The sequence below is a fragment of the Megascapheus bottae genome, chromosome 16 (assembly GCF_031878675.1).
Source record: "Megascapheus bottae isolate mThoBot1 chromosome 16, mThoBot2.hap1, whole genome shotgun sequence".
Taxonomy (NCBI): domain Eukaryota; kingdom Metazoa; phylum Chordata; class Mammalia; order Rodentia; family Geomyidae; genus Megascapheus; species Megascapheus bottae.
Window position 1 is genome coordinate 7,683,327 of NC_143524.1, and position 15,364 is coordinate 7,698,690.

The 15,364-nt window shown below is 50.1% G+C and overlaps 1 protein-coding gene and 1 long non-coding RNA gene across 2 annotated transcripts; both read right to left on the reverse strand.

Annotated features, from left to right (window-relative positions):
* Positions 1-387: 387 nt before the first annotated feature.
* LOC150052511 (membrane-spanning 4-domains subfamily A member 15) lies at positions 388-4,825 on the reverse strand. Its single transcript, XM_090348691.1, has 6 exons — positions 4,601-4,825; positions 3,122-3,244; positions 2,562-2,618; positions 1,653-1,745; positions 1,190-1,303; positions 388-559 (listed from the first exon to the last, which is right to left on the reverse strand). Exons 1-6 carry the CDS (start codon positions 4,823-4,825, stop codon positions 443-445), a joined length of 729 nt encoding a protein of 242 aa, XP_090204817.1. The 3' UTR covers positions 388-442.
* Positions 4,826-11,395: 6,570 nt separating this feature from the next.
* LOC150052512 (uncharacterized) lies at positions 11,396-14,183 on the reverse strand. The gene is made up of 3 exons (XR_016538024.1): positions 14,079-14,183; positions 11,825-11,917; positions 11,396-11,675 (listed from the first exon to the last, which is right to left on the reverse strand). It is a non-coding gene; the product is annotated as an uncharacterized LOC150052512 (long non-coding RNA).
* Between the last annotated feature and the right edge of the window lie 1,181 nt (positions 14,184-15,364).

The following is a 15,364-nucleotide window of genomic DNA, read 5'->3' on the forward strand; positions in this document are numbered from 1 at the left end:
AGGAGCCCCAAGGCCAGGCTGTGGCTTTGTTGTGGAGTGGTGGTGGTGTTGGGGAGCCTTCATGTGTGGAGTTGAACATCTCTTCTCCACTCCGAGCATTCTGGGTACTCTGAACTTAAATGACTTTCCCAAAGCCTACAGGCCCAAAGCCAGGCTTCCCAGCTGAGTGAGTCTCCAGGGACATGGGTCTTTCTGGTTGAGCTGAGGACATTGCCAAGCAGGGTGGGGGAGATGGACAGAGAGCCAGCTTTCTCTTTTAAAGAAAGAAGCCAGTGTGTGTATGTGGGGGGGGGGGATTGATGGGATGGGGATCATTGGGGAACACTTCACTTGGCAGAGGAGAATGCATGTAGGGGACAGCAGGGAATGAGGGTCTCCAGGGAAACAAGGTGGGGCTGGGCCAAGAGGGGGAAGGCTGGACTGGTCTGTGGGAGCCAGTGGGCTACTCAGAGGACTCCTTTGGCATGTAAGCCACGTTGTCGTAGGCAGGGGGTGGAGAGGCAGTTGGGCTGGGGATGTTGAAGTCTGTGCTGAAGGCATTTGGCAGGAAAATCACAGACTAGAAAGAAGAAGAAGAAACCTCCGTGAAAGTCCTGGGTGGGCTCGGAGGCTGTCAGCCTGGCGGCCATTCTGACACAGGCCCCCTGGAAATGCACGTGCAAGGCTGAATTGTGCACACAGAAGGTGCAATCAACTAATAGTTCAGTAAACAACCCTGCCTCTGTTAGCAAAGGGATTTCACGAGGGGTGATTGTCTACCTGAGCAGTTCCTGGTCTGGTCTGGGGATTCCATAGAGGATGGAGGCCTGGATATTGGACAGATCTTGTGGATGGGATAACCTTTCTGAATCCAGACTGTTGGCTCACTCCAAGACCAGAGTATCTCCATCCTCTGGCCCCCACACTGTGGCCTTTGCTCTTAGGGGTTCTTCTAACACGAATCCCCACTCCCCCACAGTCCTTTGACCTAACCCAGGCCTTGTATTCATCATGGAAGATAGAGCCGCCCCTGGTATGGCGCCCCTTGTGGCCATGAAGTGAACAGGCCCGTCTTTGTCCATCCCTGAAGGCTTCAGGTCCCTGGGTGTGTGCACGGGTGGAAGCTCAGACTCTCCACATTGTTTTTTAGAGGCAAATGGGAAGAGGCTGGGGTCAGAGAGGCTGGGAAGCCCGGGTTTGGAGTACTCACAGCATTGGCTCGGGCGCGAGTGGCTTGGCATCCGAAGTGTGTGGCAATGACTGCGATGAAGAACTCCAGGATGGTAAAGATGGTGAGCACAGCCAGGTAGCCCCTGCCCACATCCTGGGGACCAAAGTCCACAGTCAAGGCCAGCCGAGAGTCCCCCCCCCCCCCACGAATACCCCTCACCTACCATCCTAGCCACTCAGGAGGCTGAGAGCTGAGGACCTCAATCTGAAACCAGCTTGGGCAGGAAAGTCCATATGACTCTGATCTCCAACCAACCACCCCAGAGCTGGAAAATGGAGCTGTGGCTCAAGTGAAAGAGCACCAGCTGTGAGCAAAAACAAGCTCAGGAACAGCACCTAGATCCTCAGTTCAAGTCCCAGTACTAATATTCCTCCCCTCGCCCCCTGTTCATGAGTACCCGCCCACCATCCCACCTTTACCACCAGAACTTCTGACAACACACCCAGTTAGCAACGCCGAAATCCATGAGCAAGATGGCCGTCCCAGCGAAGGCCGCCATGGCACTGAGAACATTGGTTCCCAAGCTGCTCCTCACCTGCAGGAGAGTGGAAAGACAGAAGGGAGAGGAGCAGGGGGTAAGGCGAAGGGAGGAGGAAAGGCCAGGAGGTAACAGCTTGCTGGTCCCACCTCTTAACATTCTGTCTCCATGGCCAAGGCAGCCATACTGTGTGGAACTTGCACAGTTGTAACGTTTGGGCTGTTCTCCCTTCCTCTGCCTCCTTATCTTCCTCCTCCCCCTCCCCTCCCCTTACTCTTTCCCCTCTTCCTCCCCCTTCCTTTCCTCCTCCTCCTCCTTCTCTGCCTCTCCCTCCTCCTCCTCCTCCTCTTCTTCCTCTTCCTCCTCCTCCTCCCTTTCCCATTCCCTTTACCTCTGCCTCTCCCTCTCCTTCCTTCCTTTCTTCTTCCTCCTCCTCCTCCTTTCTTCTTTCTTTCCCTCCCTCCCTCCCTTCTTCCCTTCCTTCCTTCCTTCCTTCTTCCTCCTCCTCTTTTCTTCTTTCTTTCCCTCCCTCTCTCCCTCCTTTCCTTCCTTCCTTCCTCCTCTTTCTCTCCCTCCTCTGTCTCTGTCTCTCTTTCTTCCCTGGACCTCAGGAGTGGCACTGCTGCCTCCACTTTCCCTCTGTAGTCTGTTCACCCCTTCTTCTCTGAGGGACTGTGAGCACCTCATGGCTGGGGCCTCACTTTCTGCCCCGGGATGGATTTTGAAAGCACGCTTGTGTATAGGGATTGGGGGTTGCCCATTTCGGGCACTTAGGAGCCCCCCTGGAAAGGATGGCTGGTGGATGGGAGGCAGAGAGCAGGTGGGGGCCAGTGCCATCTTTGCCCCTGGTGCCCGCCTCCTTGCAGGACTCACCAGGCAGCTGGTGTGGTTCTTCTCAGCGGCCACTGAGAGGGACCCGGAGATGATGAACTGTGGGGAGAGGGGGGAGAAGGCCCAGTGAGGCTTTGGCTGGGATTGGGTGCCAGCCACGCCATCCCTAGACCCGAGGGAGAGTGCAGCAGCTCCTTCCTGACCACTGCCCTGTCTGTCTCTTGGCCGTGACCTTGGGGTCTCTCCAGGGGTTATTAGAGTCTCCTATCCAGGGAACTTGGGTCAGAAGCTTCCAAAGTAAACATTTTCATTGACATTACGTCACAGTCCCATGAGGAAGACACGGTTGTGTCAAGTGTTTGCTCATCAACTGTTTGATGAGGGAATGGCGTCGCCTAGCTCTTCGCGGTTCTGATTGAGTGCTCAGCAGGCCTGGCAGTCACGAGCTGTGCTCAGCAGTCATTCTGGAGGGAGCTGAACGACTCTTTACAGAGTGAGGGTTAGGCCCCCACCTAGGAGAGGCTGAGCTCAAAGAATGATAGGGGTCAGGCAGGGGGGAGAAGGGGGTGTGAGCAGGCCTCCCCCACGGTCCCCACACTCACGCAGGCTCCTCCCCAGAAGGGGACGCCACCTTCGATGAAGAGCATGCCCAGGTGGCCCCGGCGGGCCATGAGGAGCACGCTGCCAAAGCCCAGGTGGATGAGCCCGATGAGGATCTGCACCGTCTGTGGAAAGCAGCCATGGCTCAGCCTTGCCACCGTGGCTCAGCCTTGCCAGGCGCAGCGGGCCCTGGGGCTGGAGTACAGGGCCTGGGCAACACTTCTAACTACAACTGGTTAACTGGAAATAAGAGTGTTGGATCACCAACGTTCCTGACCCAGCTGGCTTTGAACTGAGATCCTCACATCTCAGTCTTCTGAATAGCCCAGATTACATGAAAGCCACTGGTGCCTTTTTTTTTTATTTTTGCCAGTCCAGGTGCTTGAACTCAGGGCTCGAGCACAGTCCTTGGGCTTTCTCAAGGCTAGAGCCCCACCACCTGAACCACAGCACCATTTCTGGCTTTTTCTATGTATGTGGTACTGAGGAATTGAACCGTGAACTCCTGGTCTTTTTTTCTCAGTTGTGGGGTTTGAACTCTGGGCCTGGGTGCTGTCCTTGATCTCTTCAGCTCAAGGCTACCACCCTACCCTTTGAGCCACAGCACTACTTCCAGTTTTCTGGTGGTTAATTGGAGATAAGAGTCTCACGGACTTTAGTGCCCAGGCTGGCTTTGAACCGTTGATCCTTGGATCTCAGCCTCCTGAGTAGCTAGGATTACAGGTGTGAGCCACTGCACCCAGCTCAGGTGGCCTTTTTGGAAGGTCATCTACATGTTTATCTATCTATCTATCTATCTATCTATCTATCTATCTATCTATCTATCCATCCATCTCTCCATCCATCCATCCATCCATCCATCTGCCCGCCTGCCTGCTTGTCTGTCTGTCTGCCTGCCTGATGTCTGCTTGCCTATCTAGTTTGTCATATACTCTCTTACAGAGACCAATATCTCAAGGCCACGGTTCAGAAACAGATGTAGGATGGGCCCTATGAGAGCTGGGGCTGGCCTGTCCATCTTTTGTGCATTGTATTTCATTCCTTCCGCCTCTTCCTTGAGCAAGCCACACTCATCCTGACCTTAGCACTTTGGACTGTGTGTTCCGCTCTGCCTGATGAATCCTTCCCCTCACACTCTCCTTTCCACCAGATCTTCCTTGGGGAAGCTTCAACCTAACATCTACGATTTGGCTGCCAGGTTATGTCAATTTCCCTTCGCACCTCGAGCTTCACGGAGAACTTTTAGTCCTTTCATTCTTCATATTCAGCCTCATTGTCCTCACTGGAGTTCTCTTAGTCATTTGTTCCCTAGCTCGCTGTCTGTGACCCCGTGGGGGACAGGTGCTTGTTTTTCTAGTGTAGGGCAGTCTTTAGTAAGTGTCTCTACCTGTTCTCTTCCTTCATAGATCCCCCGGCATCGGCCCTCAGTACCTTCTCAACACCCACATCTAGAGTCCTGCAGAGAAGCCATTTATTCTTACCCCTAAAGCTTTGGGTTCTCCAGTCAGAAACGTGTCCACGGGACGCAGGTCAGGGGGTTGGGTGGCCCTGGGTGCTTGCGCCCCTAGTGGTGATTCCTCAAACTGCATAATTCCAGGAGGCTGGCACATGGAGGTGGGCAGAAGAGTGGGAGGTGGGCGGAGGCCACTGGTGTTGTTGGGTGGGATGACAACGAACACTCCGTTGCTGGCTGGTGGGGTAGACATGGTGCTCAGAGGGCCTGGGGAAACAGAGGCTCGGCAGATAATAAGGGCAGTGATAGAGGGGACACACTTGCATACACAGCAAATTACCTCCCCTTGGCTTACCTGCACTCCTAGAGGCACAGTGGTGCCTCAATCCTGGACCATAGCTGGGGAGGCCAAGACTCGCGCAAGAGAAGTCCAGGACCCAGGGCAAGCCCTCAGGGTGAAGCCGAGACTCCAGTTAGGGTCTCAGACTCCCTGATCTTAATATCCATACTAAATGATGTGGAAGGAACTTTAGTTTTCATCTCTGGGCCTTCTGTGTGTTGGGACACACCTTTGGCCCACTGGAAGCTTTCAGAGGATCATATATTTAAACATTCTCCTCTCTGTAGAGAAGGTAGGGGCTTGTCCAAGAACCCACGGCTAGTTTCTTGACCCAGAGGACAGGATTTGCCTTCCACTTCTGGCCTCTCTGCTCACATTTGTTGGATCTGGGCATAGAATTCTCCTGGGGGGAATTTCCTGCCATGGAATCCATGAAACTCTTCTCTCCGATTAAGCACCAGAAAACCAGAAGTGGTGCTGTGACTCAAAGTGATAGCGTGCTAGTTTTGAGCAAAAGAGCTCAGGGACAGTACCCAGGACCCAAGTTCATGACCAAAAAGAAGAAGGAGAAAAAAAAGCAACTGGTACCTCCCCCCCTAAACAAGGTAAAAGTCGTTCTCATGGCCCGAAGCCAAGATGGACTCATGATGTGCCTCACTGAGATGCCAAGTGAATAGCTGGCATTTACTGGAAGATGCTGGGTGCAGTTATGGGGAGAATGAATCAAGCAGCCACAGGACAGTACAGAATTCTGTGCCCTGAGCGTGTGTGGCTTTTCCTCAATGGAGGTTTCCTTAGACCTACAGACTGGTGGGTCCCCAGGGTCCACTATATACAAAGGCCTCCAGGTGTAGAGAGTCTCAGGGAAGGGACAAGAGAAACTTGCACACGTGAGCATTTACTGTGAGCGGCAAGCTTAAGTGCTGGGAAGGCAGAAGTGAATAAAGGCACGTTAGGTGTGTCGTGTTCTCAGAGTCTCATGTGGTAGGAGAAAAGGTCAGGTGACAGAGGGTGGGTGCTGTGCTTTAGAGGGGGAGAAACAGAAGCCCAGAGAGGGGGATTGCCTCCCTTAGGTCACCCAGCACCTCATGGATACAGCTAGGGATAAGTCTCAGACTCCCACTTTCCAGCAGAATGACACTGACTTTACAGAATCCGTCCACTGCTTGGGTTGAATCCTGGCTTTGGCAGAGTGAAGGGACCTAACATTGTACTTTTGTTTACTTCATGGGGTTACGTTCTGAAGTGCTTGGTTGGCGACCAAAGATCATCAAATTGAAAACCACTGATGCTGGGACGCTGCATTCCCCTAAGTCAATTCACCACCACAGTGTCACCTTTGTCTAGAAAGGAATTTGAATCCCAGAAAGTCAGGAAGGGATCCTTTCAGAATAACGTCTGTAAATGGAACAGACTTAATGAGGTGAAAAACTCCCTCCTTTCTGCCTTTATGGGTGTCATTTCACCAGGGGCAATTAAAACTGTGGGCAGTTAAATACTGTGGGCAGAGTTGGTGGATGTTCTCTGGGGTGGACTAACAAGGGCTGAATAGCCCAGAGGGACACAGGCATAATTAACAACATCTCTCCTAGATAGGTGGTGAGAACTATGATAAAACAGGCAGCGTGTGATCCTCAGGAGAAGAGAAACACCTACAAAAATAGACTGTTGGCTCAGAGGTAGGGGAAGTGTCAATGACAAGCAGGCATGAGTCAGAGTCTCATAAATGTCTCTCTTCTTCCTCCTCTGTCAGCCCAAAGCCAAGGCCTATTTGGCCACCTGTTGGACTCCAAAAGTCACCTGGCCCAGGCTAGCAAGTCCCCACCATGCAGGCACCCATGGCAGAATGAGCAAAAGGAACACTGCAGTCCCCTCTCCCTCCCCTCCTTGGCATCTTGGGAGATACACAACACACCAAACTTCAACACCATATTCCTTGTCAGTTACCCAGGGAACACAACTAGAAACAGCACCGCCCTGGACTGTTTCCAAACAACACTCCTCCCGACCCCACCACGACACTGTGAGGGTGGCGTCATCTGTCTGTGCTGCAGACATGGAAAACTGAGGTCACAGATGGCATGTGGACCGTGAGGGGCAGCATGGGAGCCTCTGAGGTGGACCTATTTGGTGGAGATGTTAAAGCTGAAGTTTCAGCTGACTGAGGATTTGGAGCTAGGAGCAGGTGGCTGAGAACCTGTTATCCTAAGGATCACAGTTTGAAGTCAGCTCAGGCAGGAAAGTCCATGAGATTCTTCGGTCCAATCAACTACCAAGAAAAACTAGAAATGCTGTGGCTCAAGTGGTAGAGCACTAGCCGTGAGCTAAGGACCTCAGGAACAGCTCCTAGGCCCTGAGTTCAAGCCCCAGAACTGGCCCATACATACACATATACAAAGTGACACAGTCTTGTTTGAAGGAGCTGGTTGGGAAATTTGAATGGAGTCTTTTTTGGGGGGTGAGGACCCTCAAGGGTGGGGATAGCAGGGTATCGCAGGACCCCATCTAATACCCTTTTGGAGATATGCTTGCTTCAGGAGGGCAATGCCAGCTCACAACTCCCCAGCAAATACATGTCTCACCCCCATTTTTCCTCCTCCTTTAGCCAGCCAAATACCTTCCTTACCTGCCTGGGCCTGGGCTCAAGGACCAGACTCAGGCAGAACCAGCCATCACGAAGATGGGGCATTCTTATCACCACATCTTGGTTGAAACAAGACAAGTCTTGGACTGTTTGTAAACAGTTACTAGATTTTTTTTTTTAATGGTCAGTCCTGGGCTCCCACTTTACCCCTTGAGCCACAGTGCCACTTCCGGTTTCCTGCTGGTTAACTGGAGATGAGAATCTCACGGACTTTAGTGCCTGAGCTGGCTTTGAACCTTGATCCTCAGAGCTCAGACTCCTGAGTAGCTAGGATTACAGTGAACCACCACGCCTCGCTAGTTACTAGATTTTTAGAGCTTATAATAAAAGCCTGCCTTGTTTCCAGATCAGCGCCTGGCATGCAAGAGGCCCTCAGACCTGCAGGGGTTTTCCTTGACCTGCAGCCAGAGCCTGCCCTTTTGTCCAGGCTGAGATGTCCCCAGGCATCTGGGACATGTCTCAGGAGCATCTCTGAGCATTATCCTTCTTCAGGAAGGAGGGAAAGCAGCTTTGCGCATTTCTAAGCCAGAGCTGCTGGCTGAGGAGATGACACAATGGGGGACAGGAGACATAAATCGGGAGACTGGGATGAAGTTCACAGGAGAGCATCCGGGGAGAGGCTATATGCCTGGTTGTTGCAGCTTTGATGATGATCAAGCCACAGCCTGGGGGTTTATCCTGGTAAGTTATGGCAACTAGCTGTGATACTTTGGGCAAGTTGCTTCACCTCTGTGGGCCTCAGTTTCCCCATCCATCAAGTGAGTGGCTGTGATATTGGGGTGGGGGTGAGATATCCCAGGCTTCCCAGGATGCCCCTGCCAACTTGCCCTGCCTGCAGCTCTGCTCCCTGGCCCGCCATTTGGTGGACTGGGCAGAAACGGATTCCTTCTAAATCTGACTACATGGCACCAAACAGCCCTGGGATTCTCCAATCTCAGCTCTTCTGAGATTTCAGGAATGGCCATGGAGGTCTCACTGTTCCCACAGGTCTGGGAAGGGCACACGAGGAGGGGCAGCTCTTTCCCGTCCCACACCCATGCCTCCTTGCCATTCTAATGCCCACCCCTTTCTTCTTCCTATCCTGCTGAAGGTCAGGTGGCAGGGACAGCCCCTTCCCCTCCCTGGGTCTCAATTCTCTATCTTCAAACGAGGGGAACCCTTCACCCCTCCCTGGGGGAAACATCTGGAGAAACAACTGCAGTTGGGCTAGGATCCCCTCTCTGATCACTCTAGGGTTGGGTCAGGTTCAGGGCAAGATTCTATTTCCCTGGGGTACCTGAGTCATGTCAGCTACTGATTTTGAGGAGCAGCAGCTGATGCAATCCTGTCCCCGAACTTCTCATGCAGTGGAGGTGCCATGACCCCCCAAACTGGGAGTCCCAGAGGGTCCTGTGATCCTCTTAGTACTATGTCAGGGAAGACCCCTGGAGTCTAACCTTTTGTGCCCAGACATCTCTCTCTGTTCCATCCCCAGGGGCCCCGTTGCAACCCCCCCTCCCCGTACCCCATGGTCTGGGCTGCCCTCCAGGCAGGTAGCGGGTACTCACCAGGCTGCCAGGATGGCTGTGCTGGCCGCTCGCTCCCCGCTGTCTCTGAGCTCCTGCATTCACACATTTTCCTGTGAAAGCCTTGCTGCTCTCGCGTGGGGCTGGGAAATCTCTGCCTGTGAGCTGTGCCTCTGGGAAGGTCTCTGTCCCTCTTGGCCCCCCAGATCTCCACCTAGCTCCCTCAAGGAGGGGCCCAAGGGAGCTGGGGGCGGGGAGTCACTGGCCTCCCAGCAAGGGCTTCGCTTTCTCTTTGTCCAGTCTACAGAAGGGGACACTGAGGCCCAGAGAGGCCCGCTGGGTGCTGAGGTCTCATGTAAGTGTCAGAGCTGGGATGGAGACCCAACATGCCTGGGGGAGATATGCTGGGGCGCTGTCTACCTTCTTTCTTCCTCCAATGTGCCTGCCATTAGATAAGGAGGCTGGTGGACCACAGCCTTCCAGTGGCAAGGAGTTGAGTGTGTGAGGGTGCATGGGTATGTGCACATGTGTGTATACATGTTAAGGTGTGTGCCTGTGTGTTTGTGCACACCGAGTGGCACTCATGTGACACAGGAACATGAAGAAATTGTGCATCAGTTTGTGGCTTGAAACTGAGGGCCTTGACAGTATCCTTGAGTTTTTGGGCTCAAGGTTAGCACTTTACCACTTGAGCCACAGTTCCACTTTCAGCTTTTTTAATTGGTGCTAAGAGGCTCATGAAATGTCCTGCCTAGGGTGCCTTTGAACCGTGATCCTCACATCTCAGCATCCTGAGTAGCTACGATTACAGATGTGAGCCACTAGATCCCAGCTAGATTTCCTCTTCTCTCCCTTCCTTCCTTCCTTCCTCCCTCCCTCCCTCCCTCCCTCCCTCCCTCCCTTCCTTCCTTCCTTCCTTCCTTCCTTCCTTCCTTCCTTCCTTCCTTCCTTCCTGAAAAAGCGATCAACACGAGTTAGTACATGCCCAAAGGAAACTAAAGCTCAGCTTGCTGGAGCGGTCAAGTGTATAGAACTCTCTGAGCATCTTTGTGCTCAAGGCTAGCATTCTACCACTTGAGCCACAGTGTCATTTCTGTTTTTTGAGTGGTTTTTATTTCCAATTTAAGCAACAAGGAAATCAATAGGAATGGTTTTGAAGCAATCCTCAGATCTCAATATCCTGAGTAGCTAGGATTACAGGTGTGAGCCACTGCACCTGGCTCATCTTTCACTTTTTTTTTTTTGCCAGTCCTGGGCTTGAGCTCAGGGCCTGAGCACTGTCCTTGGACTTTCTCAAGGCTAGAGCTCTACCACTTGAGCCTCAGCACCATTTCTGGCTTTTTTCTATGTATGTGGTACTGAGGAATTGAATCCGGGTCTTCGTGCATGCTAGGCAAGCCCTCTACCATTAGGCCAAACTCCCAGCCCCATCTTTCACTTTTAAGGGATCAGCAAGTATAGACTTGGGGCAGTTTTGATTATAGATCCAAGGGCAGAGGCCAAGGAGAAATTAGCAGTAAGAGAACACAAGAACTTGTCTTTTTTCATTTGGTCCAAGACTGGGACTCCAACTCAGTATCTGATACTTTCACTGATTGGCTGGTGGTCTCCCATGTGAGCCATGCCTCCAACCCCTTGTCTTGTTTTTGACAGGATTACTGCAGAAAGTCAGACATTCAGAATCCTGTGTGTTTCCTCAGACACAAGCTAAACAATCACATAACCAGCAGTTTCCTGCTGGCCTCTGGCCTCCTCCATGCACACTGTCTACTTATATTTCTTGGCCCATTCATAGTTCTTACAGGATTCCCATAGACAAGGATGCAGCAGTCTCAGGATTCTGGACTTTTTTTTTTTCCTGAAGCCATTGCCCACCACAGCATGTAAAGGACTGACCATTACTGATGGATGACTCAACCATCATGGAGTTGTGTATTTCCTCCGTGCAGCGAAAGATCTTCCCTGCCCTTTAGTGACCTACCCAAACGTGTCTCCCTCAAGTTGGCTTTTTCTCTGCTCTAGCCCTTCCTAGCTCACCAGAGTAGCCCCCACCTATCACTGTGTTCCTCCGCCCCTCTCCCCTGCTGTCCCATGTTAGAGGACAATGGCTTATGTGGCACCCATCCTACCTTGTGTTGTCTAACATTTTCCTTCCTCTTCCACTCCTTCCTCAAACAGAGCAGGTGCTTGATCCATGTTTATTAGGGGACTGGGTGATTGAAGGAATGAAAATGGGGGTGAGAAGTTTGCTGTTCCAACCTACAAGCTCATAGGCAGGGAAGGACATGGATGTGTAACCAAGATTTCTGTTTGGACGCAACACCACACAGCTGCTCATGCCATGAAGAAGATATTTTAGTAGCACACACACACTACTTCCTATCTAGTTGAAGGCAGAATGTCAGCATTGCATATTAGGGTGAATTTAAGTGAGAGATGGGATGAAGCCATGGTAGAGATGATGCAGAAGCCAGTGGGGCAAAGTCTTCTTCAGACCCCAGGGGAAAACGATCTGGTAATTTCTGAGTTCCTTGTCTTCACTTCATGTCAGTTTCATTATTTCTTGGATCCCGAGGCATCATTTGGATTTAGGGTCATGTCTGTAATGGAAATGCTGAAAACACAAGCACACATGAGGAGTGCTAAAGAGGGGAGAAGGGGGCATAGATACTGTGTGACTCTACCTACATCTTGGCAGGGACCCCCACTAGACTCCACCCACTTGGGGCATATTTCTGCCCACCAAAGAGCCCTAGTACTTACGTCTTGTTTGTTACTGGAGGACTTTTGCGTAGGAATGAGTAATGCCAACAAACCAAACACGGCAACCACACCAATCATCATTATTTGAGACATCTGAAATCAGAACAAACCAAGAGGCCATAAGCAACAGTCTAGGAGTCAGGTTGCCTCAGTATGAACTGTGTGCCTGAGATAAGCCTTCTCTGTGGCTTAATGGAAGCTTCCACCCTCCATCAGTGCCAGAAGTGGACATGCCACACAGAGAAGGGCAACGGGTAAAGGAGAAAGATGGTGCTGAGCCACATCACGGGAGATGAAGAGAACAAGAATGGGTAGCTTTGGGCTTTTGATACTGTCCTCCATCTTGGCTTGAGGCTTTTAGATTAAGTCAGGTACTGAGGGAACTGTCTTGGCTTGGATGGTGGCAATGCATTGTCTGTGCAAGTTCCTATGGCTTGGGAGAAAGATTCAGCAATGTCATTTCTAAACTGAATGAATTTAATCAAGATGACAGAGCAGTAGCAGCAGCAGGATTCAGGCAGCGATGTGTCAATCCTCTGCTTGTTTTGGTCTGGGTATCCAAGAGTGTTGGGCCCCCATAGCATCTGAGATCCGTAAGGCATTCTTCCAGTTCCTAATTGGGTTGTACTCATGTGAAGCAATAATATGACAGGAAGATAATATGGCACATTTCAGGGAATCAAAGCAATACTTCTCAGTTAACTTTTTTTTTTCATTTTGTCAGTTGTGGGGCTTAGCCTCTGGGCCTGGGTGCTGTTCCTGAGCTCTTCAGCTAGTGCTTTACCACTTGAGCCATAGTGCTACTTCTGGTTTTCTGGTAGTTAATTGGAGAGATAAGAGTTACATAGACTTTTGTGCCTGGGCTGGCTTTGAACTGTGATCCTTAGATTTCAGCCGTCTGAATAGCTAGGATTACAGGTGTGAGCCACCAGCGTCCAACTCAGTCATCATTTTAGAAAATGACTTTAAACGTTAGCTGCTTAGTGGATTTTTTTCCTTTTTGGTAGACCCTTATTTTTGGCACTTTTCCTTCTTATCTGTCTCTATTTAACAAGTATTTATAAACTTCTCAATGGTATAAAAGTTGATGGAAATACCCAAGGAGGTACTATCTACAAAGGGATACAGAGAATGTACATCCTTTTAATTTTCATCTGAAGGATAAGAGATTGACAGAGACAGAGAGACACAGAGACAGAGACAGACAGCAAACAGAGACAGACAGACAGACACTGAGACATAGATATAGACACAGATAGGGCAGCAGAGGGGCTCGGGGCAGAGTACATAATGCTAGCTACTCAGAAGGCTGAGATCTGAGTTTCCTTGGTGTAAGTTAAACCACTGCAATATTGGGGACTCAGGGCAGAGGGGGGAGGGGGAGAAGAGAGGAGGGAGGAGGGAGCTGCAATAACACAGCTTCTAGAACAATGACCCAGCTTCTACCAATGTTATCACAGTGACTGCTCCCCTTGCCCCTAACTGACACCCTGAAATCACTTCCTGTGGACACAGAAATGAGCTGTTCACCCTGCAAAGAACTCATTGCCTTTTACACAAAATGCACTTTGGCAAAAGGACAATTGTTTTTTGTTAGTCCTAGGGTTTGAACTCCAGGCCTTGGGCTTGTAGGCATGTGCTCTAGCATTTGTGCAACATCTCTAGCCCATTTTCTTTTGATTGTTTCTTTTTTTAGATAAACTCTCACTTTTTTGCCCTGGCTATCTTGTATAGAAATCTTCTCATTGAAGCTGGCGCGAAAGGCTTGCACTACTCCATGCAACTTTTTCTGATGAGAGGTGTCTGGAGACCCTTTTCCTGGGTGAGCCTTAAAAGTATGAGTCTCCTGATTTCAAGTAGCATAGACATGAAGCACTGCACCTCATTTAATGCAACTTGGAAAGCTTTGAAAAAAAATTAAAGCTGGCTGGGTACTGTGGCTCACGCCTGTAATCCTAGCTACTCAGGAGGCTGAGATTGAGGATCAAGGTTCAAAGCCAGCCTGGACACAAAAGAACCTGAGACTCTTATCTCCAATTAACCTCTAGAAAAAATGGGAAGTGGGGGTTGGCTCAAGGGTAGAATGCTGGCCTTGAGCCGCAGAGCTCAGGGACACCATCCAGGGCCAGGGATAGGTCGGTAGCCTTGAGCTGTAGAGCTCAAAAAAAAAAAATTAAAGCTGGTATACACTCTAATTGCATCAAGCAAGGCCTCTAATGGCAGATTTTTCTCTCATAAGTCAAAATGCACTTACCAAAGTCATCTTGAAGCCAAGGCTGTGTGTCAACCACTTGAGGACTCGATATAGTTAAAAGAAAGCAATGGATGAACAGTGAACTAAAAACAGGTCAGTTGTATTTATAGAGGACAGGAGAGGCCTCTTCTTGGTTGGCTGTACTGGGTGGGTAGGGGGCGGAATCTTCCTTTTTTAGTTTTAGTTTCATTTCCCTGAAACAGAAGTCTTCCAGGAACACAATCCATGTTTCTTTTACTAATCTCTTTATCCAGGGTTTCTTTCTGTGACCCTAATTGGTTTTACTTATGTTAGAATTTCCATGAGCAGTCTATTTTAATTTTGTTGAAACAGTCTGGCCTGTGAGACTTCTACAAATTTCAATAAAATGGGCAGAAAATGAAAATTGAAATGGTCAGCCCTCCCCCTCCACCCAAAAGTGAGAAGACAGGGTAAAATCGCAGTGATAGTAGATGACAGATAAGAGTATAAGTTCCTGCCCAGTTACAAGGTAGACAAGTATAGGCATTCCATAGGCATGCTTATGAACTATCTTCTTTTGACCCCCAAGCTTTAGTTACTTTTGAAAGGGCAAGCACAAGTGACTCCATTGAGGACAGGACACCATCCCTCTAATCTGAGCTGTGTCACCCCACTGCCTCTGAATGGTACCTGCTGGACAAGAAGAGTTTTGTCCTAATGGGTTTGGTTGGTGTCTTCTCCATGTGTGTCAGGCAGCAGAGCACTATTTTTATTGTTAAAACCAGGTAAACGGACCATTATTTGGAGATACCTGAGCAACCCCATTTTACTGACCCCTTTCTGAAACTAAATCCCTGACCCACTGCAGTCTTAATACTAGGAAATACGACAGAGAGCCTTGCACAAACAATTCTGGGAAAGAAAAATAGATAATGTTTACTCAGGGCAGGATGTCTCACAGATGGACAGATGGTGTTAGCCCAAGCAAGGATGTCGCCACAGATGGTGTTTGCTCAGGGCAAACCAGAAGCCGTGCAGTTTAGCATGTATCTTCCTGAGACACCCATGTGGTGATTACCAATCAGTTTGCGGTCCCTTGATTTAGCCAATGATCCTTTTCGAGGTCTTTCCCGCTTAGTGATACACCAATTATGTTTTAGAGTTGTTTTATGAATTTCCTGCGGTATGTAATGATTTGCTACAAGATATTATGATGCATGTGAAGTCCCTGCCTTCCCCAAAGAAATGTATAAAAAGTACTGTAACCCTGAGCTCGAGGCTCTCAGCGTCACCAGTTGCAGCCGGGAAACAGACTCCTTTGTTTT